Below are 18,592 nucleotides of genomic sequence, written 5' to 3'. Positions count from 1 at the left end.
GCACAGTATAAGGGCAAGGAAATAGTGTTACACTTAAAGTTAGTTGGGCTTCAAGTACAGTATTGTATCTAGTCCGGGCACAACACCTTTGAAGAGGATGTGCAACAATGGGGTAAAAAAAAAAAAAAAATAAGGGAGTGGGACTAAGGAATTGCTAGTTCAGGGTGAGCACAAACTACAAGCTCTTGTAAGATTTATTAAAATACTGTACATTTAGGATTTGAATCAATGTCATAGCTATAAGGAGTGGGAATACTATGTAGACAATATTGCACAGGATGGTATGTAATGATTCTGCTCTATAAACTAGGCTGCCACAAAAATATTAAATAGTACCCACTACTGAATTTTAAAATGAATGGGTCCCAGTAATAAAGCACCCAGACTTGCATCACTGATGTCCTGCATTAAGCTCATGAGGGAAGTTCTGCCAATGCTGATCTTAAGTGTAAGATTAAAAAAAAATGCACCAGTATAGGACAAGTTCACAATTTTATTTTTGCAGGTACAGTTAATCTGGCCAAAGTGGTTTAATACTTTCTTTAAAAAACACAACTGGATATCTACAGTAAAAGTAAGGACTGTAGCAATGATTCTGGTGCCCAACAGAGATATGGCACTGTGTAGAGCAGGAGACAGTGGGAATTAAAATCAAATTGTGAATTACTGCTTAAAGCTGTTGCTCCATAACCCATGTACAGTTCTCTCAACTTGGGCTCTGGTTACTGACTGACAGTGGTTAACTGCTGTGGTAGGGTAACAGGGCAGCAGACAAGGAGTAATAGATCTTTACAGCAAAGGGGAGGGTACCATTCAATTTTCATAATTATTTCATAGTTATTTCATAATAGACAATTCCCCAACATATCATTGTAGTAACAATCAGTCCATCCCTCAATCATAGTTCAAACCAACAGCATCTGGGCACCAAATAACGCTTGCCACAGTCCAGAAATATCAGAGCAAATGCATCAACGATACTAAAACATTAACTACACTGTACAGCATCACTAGCAGTGAGTATAAACAATTCTTCTAAAATACTGATGACATTGTCTAATAAAACAATAATGGAGTTCAGGAATAAAGCAGTTGTTAAATAATTCCACATGCATAGTTTGTTAAAGGACACCAAGTCCAAGTACATTAGAATTGCCATGACTACAAGTAAAAATGAGTGATTCTTGCACACCAGGTTGCTATAGGGTAAATATATTTATACATAAATACTCATGAATAATAAATTAATACATATGATAAACTACAAAATAAATTCTTTGGATGTCTAAATTTTACCAATGTCTAATTTGAAGGGACCTGTTCATCTGCAAGTGTGATTGGAATTCGCACCTCTGACCCTGTGGAAGACTTTGCCCCTTGTACACTCAAAAGTGAATTGTGTGTATGAAACAGAGAGAGCCATTCAGCAAATATTACGAGCTGCAGAGACTGACACTAGCCAATGCCAACATGGGAAGCCAGGGTGAGACTTGCCTATCTGGCTGCTATACCATCCCTATCTGCTGCTGAGAGCTAGATGGATGAGTTAAAGCAGCACAGTTTGGGAAGCTAAGGGCTCTACTGGTCTGTACAGCTCAGGCCCTTTCTCACTTGCCAAAGGAGCTTAAACCAGTGGTTTTGGCAATGGCTGCTTTCAACACAGGGACAGGAAGTCAAATTGATAGCTTAGTTACCACCATTTCTGCAAAATACCCTGGCACAAACATGTGTACACATGGTACGAGATGTCCAGGTCCCTTCAAATGCTGTAAATTTTACAAAAATAAAACACAGAACATATCTTCTGAACCAGTGCAATGCAAGAAGTAAAAGGAGGTACCAAGCAAATTTCCCAAGAGATTCAGAGTACCTCACTATTGCTGCTTGGAGGCGTTCATGAATCAGACACCAACACAAGAGGAGAAAGCTCATCAGACAGGATAAAGTGGATTGAGAGGATGCTTTGTGGATAAGGTAATCAAAATGGAACAGGAATAATTCATTTTCATAGGAACCAGCATATTGTTCTAGTTAAAAAGTCCATTATACTACAGGCAAATAAGGAGTCAACATTCAAAATTGGCCAAGTTGCTTTTTAGCAGATTAGAACTGACAGCCTGGTTCAAAGATCAGTTATTGTTATCCTTGTTACTCCTGAGGTAATCTTGGGTTTCTTTGACACCAACTTGAATTGCAAGATGCACAACTCAGCAATTGTCCAAAATAACAAACTCTTTTTAAAATGGACTGTCATGATGGGCTTTTTGCCTCCTTTTATCTCAGCTGCTGTTATATTTCCCACAGGCTCTGATTTTACCTGCTCTAGGTTTTAAAATCTCTTCTGTTGACTGCACTGGAGACCACACTGGACTGTTTCCAGATTCCAGTCACACCAGGAATCAGCGGAATGGGATTTTCTATTCAAGTATTGCAACACTGGAGCAGCAGCTGCCAGTGGACTTGTCTCCATGTCAAATGTGTTCAAAGAGAGAAAACCACAGAACCCATTCTTATCCCTGCATGTGTCCACACACACATTTAATCCCAAACATGGACATGCTTCTCATCCAGTAAAAAGTGTACAAATATTTGTCCCCTTCATTAAAACTACCAACTACCCTAATGTCTGGGGTTAATACAATAATCACATCTGACAACACTTGCAGCAATCTCTGGACAATCATTTCCTCCTCTTTCATATCACAGTAAGTACTTCAAACTTCAATGTTAAATACAAAATTCAAACCAGAAGTTGTTAATTTGAGAGACATTGTGCTGGGATGCATTCTGATTGCAGCCACCGAATATTAGCATTTCCAAGTTCTCCTTGGGCAAGGCACAGAACAGTGTTAGATCCAGAGTAAAGCTCTCTCTACAATATCTCCATTAAACACTCCCAGGACAGGGACTGCATGGTATTAGATACAGAGTAAAGCTCCCTCTATACTGTCCTCATCAAACACTCGCAGGACAAGCACAGCCCAGGCTAGGCACAATAAAAACACTGAGCGTCACTGCTTCAGCCTGATGCCTCTGCCCAAAGTTCCCACAGCAGATACCTGTGACTGAATTAGCACCAATTCAAAAAGATGGAAGGTCAGTGTGTAACTGAATGAACAATCCAATAGCCCCAGACAACACATTTACAGGGATAAAGGGTACATCTCCTTTCACGGTCATAACCCAAGATATCTAAAGAGATTCAGAAAATAAAGATCAAGTATTGGACACAGAAATGCTTTTAGAAAGTCTGAGGCTCAATTTGCCTCAGAAATTAAACACTGGAGGGCAGACTGTCAAATTTGAACTTAAAATCAAAAAGGTGTCCAAAGTCCTCCTGTGAGTCTGAGAGAACATCACTCAGAGACTACAGCTTGTGACAGAGACCAGCGGGCAGGGCAGGACCAGGAAGGTTTCTGATGAGGATAGGAGAGATGCAAAGAAATTCAATGGTAAACATCTTTATGGAAATGCCTGTAAACAAATATAGTGTTAGAACATAAATACAATACTGCTTCAATACCAGTTATTTAAAATTACTGCACCAAGGCTTATACACCTTGAGTTGTTAGTGTCTTTCAGTTTTATCCAGGATAGTGTGGTTCTCTAGATAGATTGGACACTTGTCCCCAGAGAACTGGCTCCAGTAATACGAGAAAAACAAAAACAAAAACAAAAAAAAAACAAACTTTTCCAACACTGAGCATCACTTTTTGTAGTTTGTTGGAAGGTATCAAGTAACATTCTGTACCCAGAGATCATTAAAACACAAGAGGGTTTTTGTACAGGAACAATAAATACTGCAAAGGGTTCCTATATACAAAGACCATTAAATTATATGATGGACTGCCACACAGAGACCGATAATACTGCAGAGGACATTTAATTCTGAGGCAGAATTTAAGTTTTTCTGGGTTGGCAGTTCCATGTATTTGATCTAGACTGGAATTGTAAAAGGAATTTTCACTTCATTAGTTTTTTTTTTGTAAAATGTTTTTTAAGCCCAGAAATTGATACATTCCCAGAATTAAAATATCCTGACTAATTAAAACATTTATTAATTTTGCCATGAACATTTGCTGTAGTTTGCCCTTCTTGTAATTGCAGAGAAGGGTTACTTAAAACTACACAGAGTCCCCCATCTTGACTCCACAAGATTAAGTGCAGTGGAATAATTCAGAGTTTAAAAAGCTCCACATAATTCTCCTCTCAGTCCTTGTCCTACACACCATTAGTGTTTGTAAACTTCAAAAAAATTCCTGCACAATACTTGACTAGACATCAGCGTAATTGTTCACTTTATAGTTCCACCACAGGAGTTTGGATGGGGCTCAGTGTATGTGGAGGGGTGGGCAGGAGAGGTGTGCGTGTGTATCCCTTTTGGGATTATGAACAGCTGCAGGAAGAGAAAGAGGAAAAAGGGTTGTGGAGGAAATCTCCACAGAGAGACTCCACAAATGGACAAAGTCAAACTGAAACTTCAAAGAACACATTTGGCCCAAAAATATCAGTAGGAAAACTTGACATTAATAAAAGCACCTCAGCAGGAATTCATTGTCTGAGGGAAGCTCTGGGTGTGTTCAGTGTTGAAGAGCAGTCAGTCATTCACTCTCAGAAGACTAGTTATTGGGCACACACAAAGAATTATAAATCTTGGGCAAAGGGTTAAAGCTAAGGTGCATTTCTCTGCTCAGAGATGACGGCTTTACACCTCATACTGCTCCCAAAAATGCAAATGCAAAACATACCAATTCCCTCCCGCATTCAAACCAATCTAATGCTGAAGTAAAACTGGGACAGACCCTCTCAAATCTGCTCTTGTACTAATCTGGAGGTTCAAGAGCTTCAGAAGAGGACTAAATTCAGACAGCTCTCTGAAAATTTAGTAAGTTACAAGTTCTTTTTGATCGGGTGTCTGATGTGCCAGTGACATATGGGAAGAGAGGCAAACTAGAGGGAGAATTGCTGAGGCCTCTGGGTAGGTTAGGAGACACACTGCTGACGCAGCAAGCCAGTGTGTGGATTAGCAAACACTGCCAACTTTCAAATTCTGGAACAGATTCAGTACAAATTCAATATGTTTTCAAAATATGATTCAATGAGAAGTAGGTGTGTGCGCTTTACTAACTGCTGAAAGTCTGTGTCAGCACCGGTGGTACCAGGACTAGCCATACCCAAGAAGCTGTCAGACACAATTGACTGGCAGGTGAGAAATGGAACATTTTTGCATTGCCTCACTGAGCCACTCAAAAAAAAATTAAAGTCCTTTACTTGCTGGTCTAATGATTAGTGTTATCGAGAATCAAGCTAGTGTCGTGAGAACTGCATTCTGCAACCCCCCTCAATTTGTCAAAACGCCCCTGCCCCAGTCAGCAGCCTTGACACAATGATTCCCCCCACTTCCCACGGTGAAATAGATCTTTCCGCTGAGTAATGAATACTTTTTTTTTGGGGTGGGGGGGTGCTGTGGGAGCAGATCACTGCAGATGTTGTTCATTCCGACATTACCTCTATTGCCTGGCCCCTTGTCACTGGAACTGAGAGCAGAGCACCTCGTAACCACACTACAGCAAAAAAAGTAAACAGCTTAAAATCAAAGAAAAACAATAGGACCAGCTTCATGCTGGATAGACTCTAGCATCGAGCTTTAAAATCTTGGTCCCAATTGTTGGGGCCTCACAGCCTGTAAAGAAAAAATTCCACAGCTTGCAACAGGAGACTAACGAAGGGAGGTAGCGGAGAGACATACTCCTGTAATCAGTTTCCTCTGGGAGTTGACAGTGATAAAAAAAACCCCAAACTGACACAGTCTGAAAGCATTGCCAACAACTCCACTGGACAACAATGCTGCTACTCAACTACAACAGCATCACTAACTGACAAGGCCAGAGCTCCTTGGAACAATGCGACTGGTGCAAGGGGCAAGATTGGGGGTGGGGTGGGGTGGGGTGTATAAAACCAAGGTTTAGATGGTATGGAAATATCCCAGATCCATTGTGCTGTAGGATGAGAGTGAGACACAATATCCAGGATCCAGCAAACAAAAAAAAAAAAATCAACCCAACAGGAGGTGGCACACAGAGAGCAGAGCTTGTATCCAAATACAGTGGCTGCATTTAGGAAACGCAATGAGGAACAAGTATGCTGAGAAAGCAACCAAACCTGGACAGGTCTTTGAAGGTTCTGGAAGGAACTGATAGGCAGTAATGTACGATAGCCTCCATTTCCCACCACTGTACACAGGAATGGAGTGGCATGGGATAAGACAGGTGGTCCTGAGAAATGGACACATTTGACATTTTTGTTTCCTGCTCACCCACCGCCTGTTGAAGTCACAGAACAAAAAGGGGGCAGCGCTGTGACGCCTCAGGCCCAGCAACCACCATCATGGCAACTCAGCTTCACAAAAATCAACCAATGGTCAGCATTATGGCCCCGTGGCTATGGGGAGGGAGAATTTGGCTTGCCTGCCACTGGAGTCTGTTGCTCTGATGAAGCAAAGGTAGAAATGCAAGCTATCACAGCAAACTGCGAGCATCTTCCCAACCAACACTAGAGAGATTCTCTCTCAACTCACTGAACTGCTCAATCAGACAGGACTCAGTCTAGGGCAGCCGAGAGTCACTTAACACAAACAGAAGCCTGGAATACCGGCAGTATTAATGACATTCTCACAATTATCCAAAAAACTGAAAATTGCAGGATATTTTCACACTGGAATCGTACAGAGGAAGAGAGAGTAATCAGTTATAAAACAGATTAGTTAAACACAAAGCTTAGACAAGGATCATAATAAAAATGGATTGGTGGAGCTTGCCGATGGACCAGGGGGTGGAGGGGCTGCCATGGGAACGTAGCTTGATCCCATCATTCCTTGCATGCCTGTGCTCTGTGGCATCCGCATCACAGGCATGGGAGTAGCCCCGGCTGTGGGCATCGTGGGAAAGGAGGTGGCAGTCACGTCGACAGGTCCAAACGGAGTGTGGGTCACGGCCATCATGGAGCTGGACATTTGTGCGGGAGTGCTGTGGAAGGGGTTGGCTGAGGCAGCAGGCGTGGCTACAGAGAGGGAGAAAGGAGAGGGAGAAAGGAGAGAGAGAGAGAGAGAGAGAGAGAAGGCAAGGTCAAAACTCAGCAGAAATAATGACAATTTCTCTAAACCGAAAGCAATTTGAACCGAATTCATACACAGACACTGATAGCCATCAGGAACCTCATCCAGTGGACAGTGGGTGCCAGCAGAACATAGTACTCACCCTGTGCCAGGAAGGGGTTGGTGCTCACATTTGGGTGCGTTGTGCGGGTAATCAGAGTATCCAGGTTTACCAGTGAAGCATTGGGGCCCAGGAAGGATTCAGGGTTCCTCTGTGTGGTTGGCTGGTGCTTTGGGGTGGGCAACTTGGAGGTCACCGTGCTTGACATAGAGGGCACATCAAAGACACTGGAGCAGCCCGTGACAACAGATGTGGCCGGAGTGGTCAGACCATCACCTGGAACCTCAAACCGGCCACCTGAAGAAGTCAGAGACACTGGTGAGATTCATTTTTAAGAACATGACTTGCGTAGAAACATCACCAACCAAATCTCAAAATCAGACTCGGACGGAAAACAGGCACAGAGGTTCACTGTGTCATTGACAAATACCCACTCCGTGTGGCTGGGAAATGTCAACAAGATTTCAGGTCCCAATCATTCGCTATAATCGTCACCTCCAGGGGCTGACATGTTTTCCAACTTCACACCAGCCCTTAAATAGATCAATTCAACCAGTCCTGTTTGCATGGCAGAACATACCATACATGTGTGTGAGAGGTACAAGTCACTGAATAGGAACTCTGGCAAATGATGTAGCAAATGCCATAACGTCAAAGACAAGACGGTCCCCCTTTGATCACTAACATTTGGGTGAAACAATGGTGACTCAGTCAATCACTACCTTGGGAATGAGAAGGGGTCAAATTGAGACAGCAGCACAGTCTGAAGAAGCCGCACTGGGAACAGGGCAGCCTGGACTTGGGTGGAACAGCCTCAGGATTGATGAAGTCAAAAGGGGCTGTTCCATCCTGGACTGACTGGTGTTCTCCCTCAGAAGTGGAAGATTTTCTGGACATCAAAACCATCTAGTCCAGCACACATCAATTAAATAAGGCCTCTCGATCTACTCTCTCGCACATTCCGAAATTGCTAAAAATTAAAGCAGTAATCCCTCATTTACTATCGCCAATTGGCTCCTAAAAGTATGACTAAGATATTCAGGGATTTTATTACATTTCTCTGGAGCAGGTGGGACTTGAACCCACACACCCTTGGCTCAGAGGTAGGGACACTACCACTGCATCACTAGAAACCTAAAACTGTGACTTTAAGTGAAACAATTTTCACTGAAATACTTATTTTTCCCCAATACAACCAACATAAAAGCTGTAGTTAAATACCCTTAGATATTTTTCGTTCAAGGAAAAACACAAACATAAGTGCCAGCTTTCTGTCTGAGAGGCTATGGTTTATACTATGGTTAACTGTTTCAAAAAAACAAGTTGTAATGTTGTATTTTCCGAAATTCTTACATTGGTAAATGAAATAACTTTAAAATAAAATTGTATAAACTTGTTAAGAAAGATATACAATTGTACATAAGATGGCCCTCAGCAGCTGCTTGGTGTTGGAAGGACAGTGCACCAGTCAGGGCAGAATCTGGTGCAAGAGAAGCTCCAGAATTTTCCAGTGATGGGGTATCAACCCACCAACAGCCCAGGAAGAGAAAATTCCATGCACATTTGGGATCTGCCACAGAGCAGGAACTCTTGGGCCAACAACATTGCTGCAAACATCGCAATGTCAATTACTATATGGCTCTGTTTTAATCAGCAACTGTCTCACAAAACGAGTAAGGATTTACTGTATTGTCAGCATGAGGCGGTTTAAGAGCTCCCCCCTTGCTCTGCTGCAGGAAGAAAGTTTTCCTTGGACAGAGCTCAATCATTCTTGGCAAGGTGGTCTTCATGTGCCAACGTGGAATCCACAGCTGGATGTCCAGGGAAGTGTGTGAAGAGACAGAGGGAAGTGCATGTCAGCTGAGCCCTGAACCAATTTTCACCCAATATTCACACACAAACTCTTTCTAGCAGCTTTCACAGCCAAGTGTCTAGGAGTAGGAACTTCAGCTCACTGAGCTCTTGCAGTTCCAGAGGTGCTGACTTCATCTTCCTCCTGCTACCCTAGCCAAGGTCAGCCAGCTTAGTACAGGCCGGGAGTGGCTCAGTGTCACAAGACATGCCCAGCTCTGAGCAGCTCACAATCCACGACACTGGAATTCAATCCAACTTTGGGCAAACATTCAGGGAGAGAGCAGTCCCGCCCCACCCTGTCCCTTTCTCAGCGCAGCTTCTTCATAGGAGGATGATGCCTTGGTCTGATCCCTCAATCCAAAGGTAGCGTTGAATCATTGCTGTTTCTCAAAAGAGGAAGTGATCACTGTTTCGAAAGGGATACCACAGGCCAGTTGGGGAGGAATGACAGTGAAATCACAGCATAAAATCGGAAAACAGCCCATATTGAAGGAGGAACAAGAAGGCTTAGATATTAGACCAACACCGTAATACAAGACAAATCCACGTCCCCTTGATGGGAGTCTTGTCAGAAAAACACAGCCTAACAGAGTGGAAAGCTCACCTGTGCCCTGGCCTTCTGCTTTCCTGGGTGACCCTCGGAGATGGCTGAACACAGAGAACTCATCAGTCACGGCTGCATCAGCCGCGCTGAAAGAGTGGAAGGGGGGAGCTGCTGTGGAACGAAACAATTAATCATTGAACACATCATCATGAGGCAGCAAGGAAAAACAGCCAAAAATACAAAATACCATGGACACTGGAGAGCCGAAATAAGATCAAAGTGCTGGAGGAACTCAGCAGGTCTGACAGCATCTCTGGAGAGACAAACTGTTAAACGTGGAGTCCAATGACTGTTCTTCAGAGTCCTATTCAGAGAACCAGTTCCGATGAACCTGACCGGAAACACTAACGCTGGAGAGAGAAATAGAGTTCTGCTAATTTTTCCAGGGTTGTGTGTTTAAGTTGGATTTCACATTTTGTAGCACAGGCAGGAAGTGGTGGTGGCGGCACCAGCTGTCAATACAGAGCCTGCAGAAACATCCGCACATATTGAATGTAGTACCATCAAACTAAAAGGCCCTGGCTGTAGATTCCAAAACCAAATCTCCATACAAACAGAAAGAGAAACTAACCAAAGTGGAGTTCTCATTAGAGATAGTAAGAACTACAGATGCTGGAGTCAGACTGGAGGAACACAGCAGGCCAGGCAGCATCAGAGGAGCAGGAAGGTTGACCCGACCCGAAACGTCAGCTTTCCTGCTCCTCTGATGCTGCCTAGCCTGCTGTGTTCCTTCAGCTTCACACTGTGTTATCTCTGGAGTTCTCATTAGTTTTTTTTGTTTTAAAGAAAAAGTTGATCCAACAAGGGATTTCTCTCACTACTGTTCTCTACATGTCTTGATTACGTCTTACCTGGAGGAGAGGTAGGTGCCCAGGGGTCTCGGTCGGGTGCTGCAACAGCTGACCCCCAGGGATCTGTGCTTCTCAGCTGTTGCTCTCCTGACAAGCGACGGCCGGAGGATCCCCATGGATCAGAAGTCGTGGTAGCCAGTCGGGTACCTGCTGCAACAGGGAATAATCTCTTCAAATTACCGCACCCGCAAACAGAAAAGGCTCAATTCAAGCAACAACCATTAAGCACCACCATTAGGGCATTCTTGCAGCAAATTACATCAGAATGGAAGATTATGGTTTAGACCCTTCAAGACACAGTAAACGATCAGTGAGACATTTTCAGTCATTAGCCAGGCACGTAATGTCACAGTAAATGAACCAAAATGAAAGAGACAAATTCTGCATGTGTCATGGGCCCCAGAGATGACCAAAAGTATCAATATACCCTCTTGAAGTCAAGTCTCAATTCTGTGTGTAATTCACATACAGAAAATGACTGCAAGGCAGAAGTCTGTTTGCCCACAGCAACACCCACACTGAAGCATTAGTTTATTTGCAGTCAGTTCACTTTATCTTGCTATTCTTTGTTTGATTAGGACACCGAGAGGACTTGAAACTGTAAAAATACTGCCACTGTAAACATCCACCTCGAACAGCAGAATAGGCAGATTGCTACAAGCAATAAGACACCACTCCCTCAGTATGGCAACTGGTGTCAAGCAGGGAGCATGGGCTGACAGAACAGCGCAGCACTAAGGGAGTGCTGTACTGCTGGGTGAGACTTTAAGGGTCCTATCAGCCTATTGTAGAGATTTGAGTAGATTAAGAGATTCCACAGTACTATCCAGGATAAATGGCTTACAGTCTCAGTAAGATGTTTTCACTAAACTCTGTGGATTCTGAAACAGCAGCACAATCAAGAAAAGCTTTTGCAGCTGTAGCTTTGAAATAATCTTGAGATGTATATTCATTCAGCCTATTGTCAAAAGATACACAGTGCCGCCTGATACAATCTGGAGTGTCGAGTGAATCCGGTGGGATCATAATGTTTGCGAGAAGCTTGTCACATGGTTGAGACTATCAGTTCCCAAGTGCCCAAGTAGAAGGTGACCAGTTTTAACAGAGTGTTAATGGTCGCTTTAATCAGCAGGAAAACATTTCCTCTCTGATTCAGAGCAAGTGTTGTTCAGCAAACATCACTCCACAAACTATACTAATCATAACTGCAGCATTTAAACAGTCAAGACAAACAGCACTCTTTCTTCAAAACAAGTGAAGTCACGTGGAGACAGTCTTCTGCACACCACTACCAAGCCTTCAATACACAAATGAGGTTAATGAGCAGTTAGGAGTAGAACACCCTAGGAGGTCTAAGGAGTTGGACAGACAGGCTAACAAATAAGAACACTGTGAATATCAATTACATCATTTCTAAAGTGTTCTAAAATTAGGTTGAAATTCTAACCTGACCATATCCTCCCCTGCTCTTTTGAAAACACTGTCATGCCATGTTACATTCCCAGCCTCTCTCCAATGCCTTTCCTGAAGTCATAATTCACATTGTAGTGAGGAGAGACAGCTAACAGTGCCAAATACAGCCAAACTGAAGCTGGACTAATTCTCTCTTCACACACTCCAAGTGCCATTCGAGCCTACTGTAACGTTCCCTTGGCTGCCCCTTCACCTGAGGTCAGTTGGCTCAGCATCAAATGCTTACTAAGGGTCACTAGATATTTCAATTCCTAATCAAGCCATCAAGGATGTCTGGCTATGGGTCAGTTGGTAGCTTGTTACAAATATCACCACACAAAAACAATTAGACGACAGCCAAAGCAGCCCCTGCGGATCTTACCCATCTGCTTCCAGGGGTCACTGGACACCGGCCGGGACACAGCTGCCCACGGGTCAGGTTTGGTAGTGGATGCTGATGGCAGTGGTGCTCCCCAGGGATCAGATTTCTGGGTAAGGGGTGATGGTGTGGAGTCTGTTAGATCCAGTAAAGCAGTCTGAAAAAAAAAAATCACCACAAAATGATACACTTTAACTTATTTGGGTGATTCTCTCCTCACGATCATGTCTCTGTAGCCAAACAGAAGTATAATGGAAACCCTGCGTAAACCAGTCATGCTGCCAGTGATATTTGCCTTGGGGCTAGTGAGGATCTAAGACTCAATCCATGACTTCCTCAGGGGCAGAGCTGAGGGAGAGCCACACTACAAGAGGTGTCCTGTTTATTTATTCAGGAGATGTTAATGATCTCATAGTATAGTTCAAAGGAAAGGGGCTTCTCTTCATAAGCACATGCATGTCAAAACTACATTTAATTGGTCACGTTATCACATTTCAGTTTTTGGAAGGTCGCAGACTAGAATTGTTGGGGCTCTCAATCCAAAAGTAATTTGTTATGTGACTAAGTGTAGACCACAGCATTGGTGTTATTCCAATGTGTTCCCAGTCACCTGGACTAGCCAAAAGGCGGCGATGGATTGATGTAACCATTCATTAAAGGAATATTCACACACTAGGTGGACACTGGCAATACCTCGGTTTTGTGGGGAGCCACACCCGATATTTGCAGTTTCTGTCGGCTCTCTTCCAATGCCAGCTGTAAACGCAGGTCATCACCACGGCGATGCTGTTCATCCTGCACAATCCAATCCAAATACAAGAATTAGATTTACCCAACCAGAACTCCAGCATGGTATCACTGCAAACAGACCAACAGAAAAATACCCAGGTCTGTTCCAACAATCTGCCTCACAAACTACAAGCTATATGAGCATTGGTATGTCCTGGGCTAGGGGTACGAAAAGGTAAAGAAATTACACAGGGATCAGACTCTGAATGGATGCCCACTTACTGGAGAATGAGAGCATGCACAGCATTTGGTCAGTAAAGGGTCAGACTCCATTACCATGGTCACCCTGTTAGCCATCAAGGAAAGTGGAGAAGAGACCACCACCACATCAGCAATGAACCTGTTGAATGGTGAAGCAGGCTTGCAGGGCCAAATGGCCTATGTTCCAAAGGCTGATCTTCAGATGACAAATGGCCAATGTCTGTGTAACAGGACAGTTCAGAGGCGTAGCCTGGTACAGTATTTTAATCACATCAGTGTTTTTGAAAGCACATGACACAGTCTTTCTAAACCTAAATCGTACCCCTTAATTAGAAGTTACACATGGTCATATAGGAATATAGAACTCAAGGATAAGACACAAATACTTTAGGGTGGAAACTGGAGGTAACACAAAAGTGCAATATGAATTTTGATGTGCCCCAGCCCATAGGCAGCTTCTCAATCTCATTTTCACATGACAGCAGGCGTTAGAGTAAAGTTGAGGTACTGGTTAAATGTGTCTTAACATTCTTTGTACAAACCTAGATCAATTTTCTACCATGAAGCTAGTGTTGCAACTTTACTCAAATTGTAGTTGTGACATTGAGCAGCTACCAAACTCCTTATGCTAAACCCAGAGGCTTCACACCTAACTTTGTTAGAAAATCTATTTCCACAAAAGTATACTCATCCTCAAAGTTCATATGAAAATGAGCCATTCATGCATGTTTGCTACAGTTGGTTAGGAAGAGCATGATGATAAAGGGGAAAAGGGGCAGTGAGTTTTCAGCATCCATGTTATTTGTTGCAACTGATTCGTGCAGGACATCAGGCATGCACACGGAGTTATTTGTTACAGTAAATTAATATCTTGTGGATTCTGTGTATATAGAGTTGTTAGGATTTGAAATGCACTGCCTGGGAGAGTGGTGGAGGCAGATTTCACACAAGGTTTCAAAAGACAGCTGAATATATATTTGAAAGTGATGAGTTTAGAGGGCTACAGTGATAGGACTGGAGAATGGGCATAGCTTTTTCAGGAGCTGGTACAGACATGACAGGTCAAATTGCCTCCTTTGTACTGTAAAATTCTATGATTAAATCTGACTTAGTAATTTTAGCCAATTAAAAACAAATTGCTGGGAGAAACTCAGCAGGTCTGGCAGCATTTGTGGGAAGAAAGCAGACTCCAGACTCAAAATGTTAACTCTGCTTTCTTCTCACAGATGCTGCCAGACCTGCTGAGTTTCTCCAATAATTTGTTTCAAATCTCCAGCATCCGCAGTTCTTTATTTTATTTTAATAATTTTAGCCTGTTTGCATTCATCTGTCTGCAGATTCCTTCCCGCCTGTGGTGAGAATTAATGGTAAGGTTGCCACGTATTCCTCAATTAATATTATCACTACACATGGTCATTTGAACACTCTTACGATATAGAAGAAATCTGCAGGTTTTATTTCATAAAGAGGTACAACACATGGAAGTGCCTGAACAAAGACAAAAGACACAGGATAAAGCTCGAGCTGCAGGAACAACAGGTGACATTAAAAAGGTAACATCTTTTCAAAATCATCCACAAATCAACACATTAAGATGTGTGACTGTTCAATTTAGGTCACATACAGTGTGGCGGCGTGGTTAATGGGTTTTATTGGGGGGGGGGGGGGAAGAGGAGGAAGAAAGAGTGTTGAATAAAACAGAAACAGACACCAGTTTCACTTTAACCTAACATGTTGTTTTCAAAGACATCTGTTTCAGTTTAAGCTGTAAGCATACCCTGTTATGTGGAATAATAATATAATTGTCTTGTGAAAATTGGGATCCCAACCTGGGTGGGATACAAATGTGCTGGCAGTAAGTATTCAAAGCAAGATGATAATCCCAGTTTTCATGTGCTCAACAAAAGAAAAACTGCCTTTTAATAAAGAATGGATAAGGAAAGAAACAGCTACCTTTTGGTTGAGGCCAAGACAAGCTGTTGAGCACAGGGAGCTTTATTCTACACCTAACAGGTGGGGGTATGTTTTGCTAAGGGAAAAACTCCAACACTGCCCAACATCAACTGTCAATGCGAATCAGTAAAATCAAACAAAATGAAAAGTTTCATGACATGACTTATCCTTGGTTGAGAAAACGTCACATAGGATGCCTCTTTTTGCATCCAGCATAAGCAGGCTATGTAATAGAACTAGGAGATTGCCTTTACACCACAGAGTAACAAGAAATGACAGAACTGATCACACACCACATTGCCCATTTGTATATCATATCTTGCAACGAATTATCATCTTCCTGAGGTGCAGCTACATTTACGATCATATTTCTCCTTAAAGGCTATAAAATACTGTATCTAAACTGGAGTAACTGCACGCTGTGGTTAATGGTTATTTGGTGCAGGAAACCTACAGATTAAACTATGCTGTTCAGTCTTAGGTTACAGCTTTGAGGCATTTAAGAAAAAAAACCCAGCGTTTTAAAATCAGTCTGCGCCTACAGCAAAGTGCAATGCCTGCACGAATGACAGATGGATATGTTCTTTAAATTTAAACATTCTGCTCTGCTTTATGTTTCAGTACTAAGTGGTCCTACCTGTGCACTCACAGTGTTCCTTGGTTGGCTGCCAGTTGTGGTGGCACTTTTAAAGATCTACAAAGGACAAAGAAGAAAACATGACACCATAACAAACTCCTCTATTGGATCATCACAATCTCAGGGGAGAGCTGATTGCTTAATGTGGGTAACATTACATGGTGGGACATTAAGAACCAGTCTCACAGGAGACAGTAAAAACTGAAGGAGAATTAGAATTAAGCAGCTGGTCAATCAGGGCTAACATAGGGATACTGAAGAATTTTATTCTAAGACCTCATCTGCCTGCTATCGGTCAGATGCTTAAGGACAGGTGGGATTCTGAAAAAACAAAAAATTCTCTCCCTGAGAGGAACTGAAAGAGAAATTTCCACCATTGAGGTACCAAACTGTTACTCTAACCTCAGCATGGTCCCTGGTCCCTGGTCCCTGGTCCCTGAGCCTGTCCACTTTTCCCTGCCCAGCCACATTAAACAAAGTTTCCTCATATTCTTATCTCTCTAAGATCAAGCTTCAAAGTTCAGGAGGCAACAAAAATGAGAGTTCAAATGGCGCTAGAAGCAAATTTTAAGACAATTATAACACCTTAGTAACAGAAAGAAAATAGAAAAAAAAATGAAGCTTGAAATAAAAATTAACACTCAGTCACTCAAAACCAAGCTGGTTCTAAACGCAGCCAAGTTCCCTGGGATCTAAAACCTGCCTCAGTGATTTCAGGCTGACTCTCCCACGGACCTTGTTGGAAACAAATGAGTGAGGTTAAGGACAGGACTAGCCTCACTGTGCTACCTGGTTGCCCACTGTTCAGTATGCCAGAACTCACTACAGGTTCTCTCACCTGTAAAAGGAACACGGGTGAAGAAACAGAGCTACAAATACTTGTGGAATCATTCATGCAGCTGGAGGAGCCTCTGCATTTTCTTTTTCATACATCAAGCAAACATCTGCATATCTCAACTTTTACTATTTTTGTCCCTGAATGTAGCTTATGAAGAAACAAATTCAATTATGCTGACATAACTCTACAGAGAAAATATTCAGAGTACCTAAAACAGCAAAAGCTTCTTTAGGATATGGAATCCTTTAAAGGTCACTCTCACAAATCCACGTTAGTTCCCCATACCTCAGTTTATTCTTCTCCTATCAGTATCCATGAATTGGGAATAATACTTTTAAAAATTTGTTCACAGGACGTGAGCATCTCCAAATAGGTTGGCATTTATTGCCCATCCCTATCTAGAGTGACATCTAGGCCAGGCCAGATAAGGATGGCAGATTTCCTTTGATTTCCCTGGAGGAAATCCAAGGAACATTAATGAACTAGATGGTTTTTATGAATATTGGGTTACACAATTGCCATTATGAGAGTTTTTAATCGATTTCAAAATTTCACTGTCTGCCATGGTGAGATTCAAACCAGAACCCAGAATATTAGCCTAGGGTTCTAGAACGCTAGTCTAGAGACATCACTATACCATCTTGAAACATAGATTGCCATAAATTCAGCAGTATCTATATTTTCCCCAACATTAGCAACATCCGGGTACCTGCTCAGCCTCTTCACGACTCATAGCCAGTGCCAACTGGAGCTGCAGTTCCTCCTCACCGCTGGTTTGGGGCCGTGTCTGCTCCAACTCAGAGGAGATTTTTGGTGAAGTTGCTGCGGACAGAAATGTATGACAGATGAATGCATCATTTCAAGTACAGTCTAGTCTCTCTACCTACGTTGTCACACTACCAGACATATTACCAAGGTTTCCCATCGACAACTCCGTATTATTGTACCAATTTGGTTGTATACAGTTGCAACATTCTGGGTAATTGTCTTACCATGTTTAACAGTCTTATTGGATCATTTATTAAATCTTTACATACTTGAGGAAGTAAAAACCAAATTTATGCAATTTGCACTCAAACTGAAACCCGAAAAAAAACACTGGTAACTTCCAGACTCTGTGACCAACATGTTAATGCTCACATTTGGACTCCACAGGCATATACTATGCAACCAATCTGTGCATTTATTGACAGAAGAATAAAATCAGAGTATGTTTGATCATCAGGAGTCCTTCACTTTCTCGGTTACTGAATGATGGGATTAAGTAATAATACATGAATCGTGAGTTGTACATGGTTATAATGCTGTCATTATAATTGCATTAGAGGTAATTAATGGCTTTTACTGGCACCACTTTGCTAGATGGGACCAAATGCTATAGTTAGGCCAGTAAAAGAGCCTTGCAAAGTGAGCCCAGGGAAATTACAAACACACGCAATGTGAACACTTACAGCCATGGTAGGAAGCAGGCGATCCTCCCACTTTGCCACACTCATCTGATTGGCTGGTGGACAGGTTTGGATGGCTTGAGCCGCGCCCAAACATGATTTGGTTATTGCTGCCCACCGCAGTCGTCACGCTCGACATCCGCTCCTTTGTCTTCAGCGCATGGCTCCGCTCAACCCGAAGCCTCTCATCATCCTTGAGTAACGCGATCAGCTGTTTTGATTTCTCCCGCACATTGATACCTGATTTGGAGAGAATCAACTGCATTGGTCACAACAGCACTTATAAAAATAAGGTCAGCCTCTCACAACAAACAAACAAACATACTCCTATCAGTGTAACTGAACCCAACCTTTAATTCCTACAACATGCAA

The 18,592-nt window shown here is 42.6% G+C and overlaps 1 protein-coding gene across 11 annotated transcripts in view; it reads right to left on the bottom strand.

The window, feature by feature from the left end:
- Nucleotides 1-18,592, bottom strand: part of LOC109926270 (epsin-2-like) — a 38,194-nt gene that overhangs the window by 4,322 nt on the left and 15,280 nt on the right. For 4 of the 11 annotated variants that reach the window (XM_048617399.1, XM_020526139.2, XM_048617398.1 and 1 more), the window contains exons 3-11: nt 18,224-18,460; nt 17,482-17,594; nt 15,935-15,991; nt 13,048-13,149; nt 12,358-12,511; nt 10,524-10,673; nt 9,673-9,783; nt 7,257-7,511; nt 474-7,059 (exon numbers count right to left, since the gene is read on the bottom strand). In XM_048617399.1, coding sequence (XP_048473356.1) covers nt 6,788-7,059; nt 7,257-7,511; nt 9,673-9,783; nt 10,524-10,673; nt 12,358-12,511; nt 13,048-13,149; nt 15,935-15,991; nt 17,482-17,594; nt 18,224-18,460 — 1,451 coding nt within the window. In that variant the 3' untranslated portion in view covers nt 474-6,787. Of the gene's footprint in view, nt 1-473; nt 7,060-7,256; nt 7,512-9,672; nt 9,784-10,523; nt 10,674-12,357; nt 12,512-13,047; nt 13,150-15,934; nt 15,992-17,481; nt 17,595-18,223; nt 18,461-18,592 lie in introns of those variants that run through there. The other 7 variants (XR_007265666.1, XM_048617405.1, XM_048617404.1 and 4 more) reach the window with 6 other exon arrangements.

This window comes from Rhincodon typus, chromosome 37 (assembly GCF_021869965.1).
Source record: "Rhincodon typus isolate 14 chromosome 37, sRhiTyp1.1, whole genome shotgun sequence".
NCBI lineage: Eukaryota > Metazoa > Chordata > Chondrichthyes > Orectolobiformes > Rhincodontidae > Rhincodon > Rhincodon typus.
Note: the sequence above shows the minus strand (reverse complement) of the source record. Positions and strands in the feature narration are given on the sequence as shown.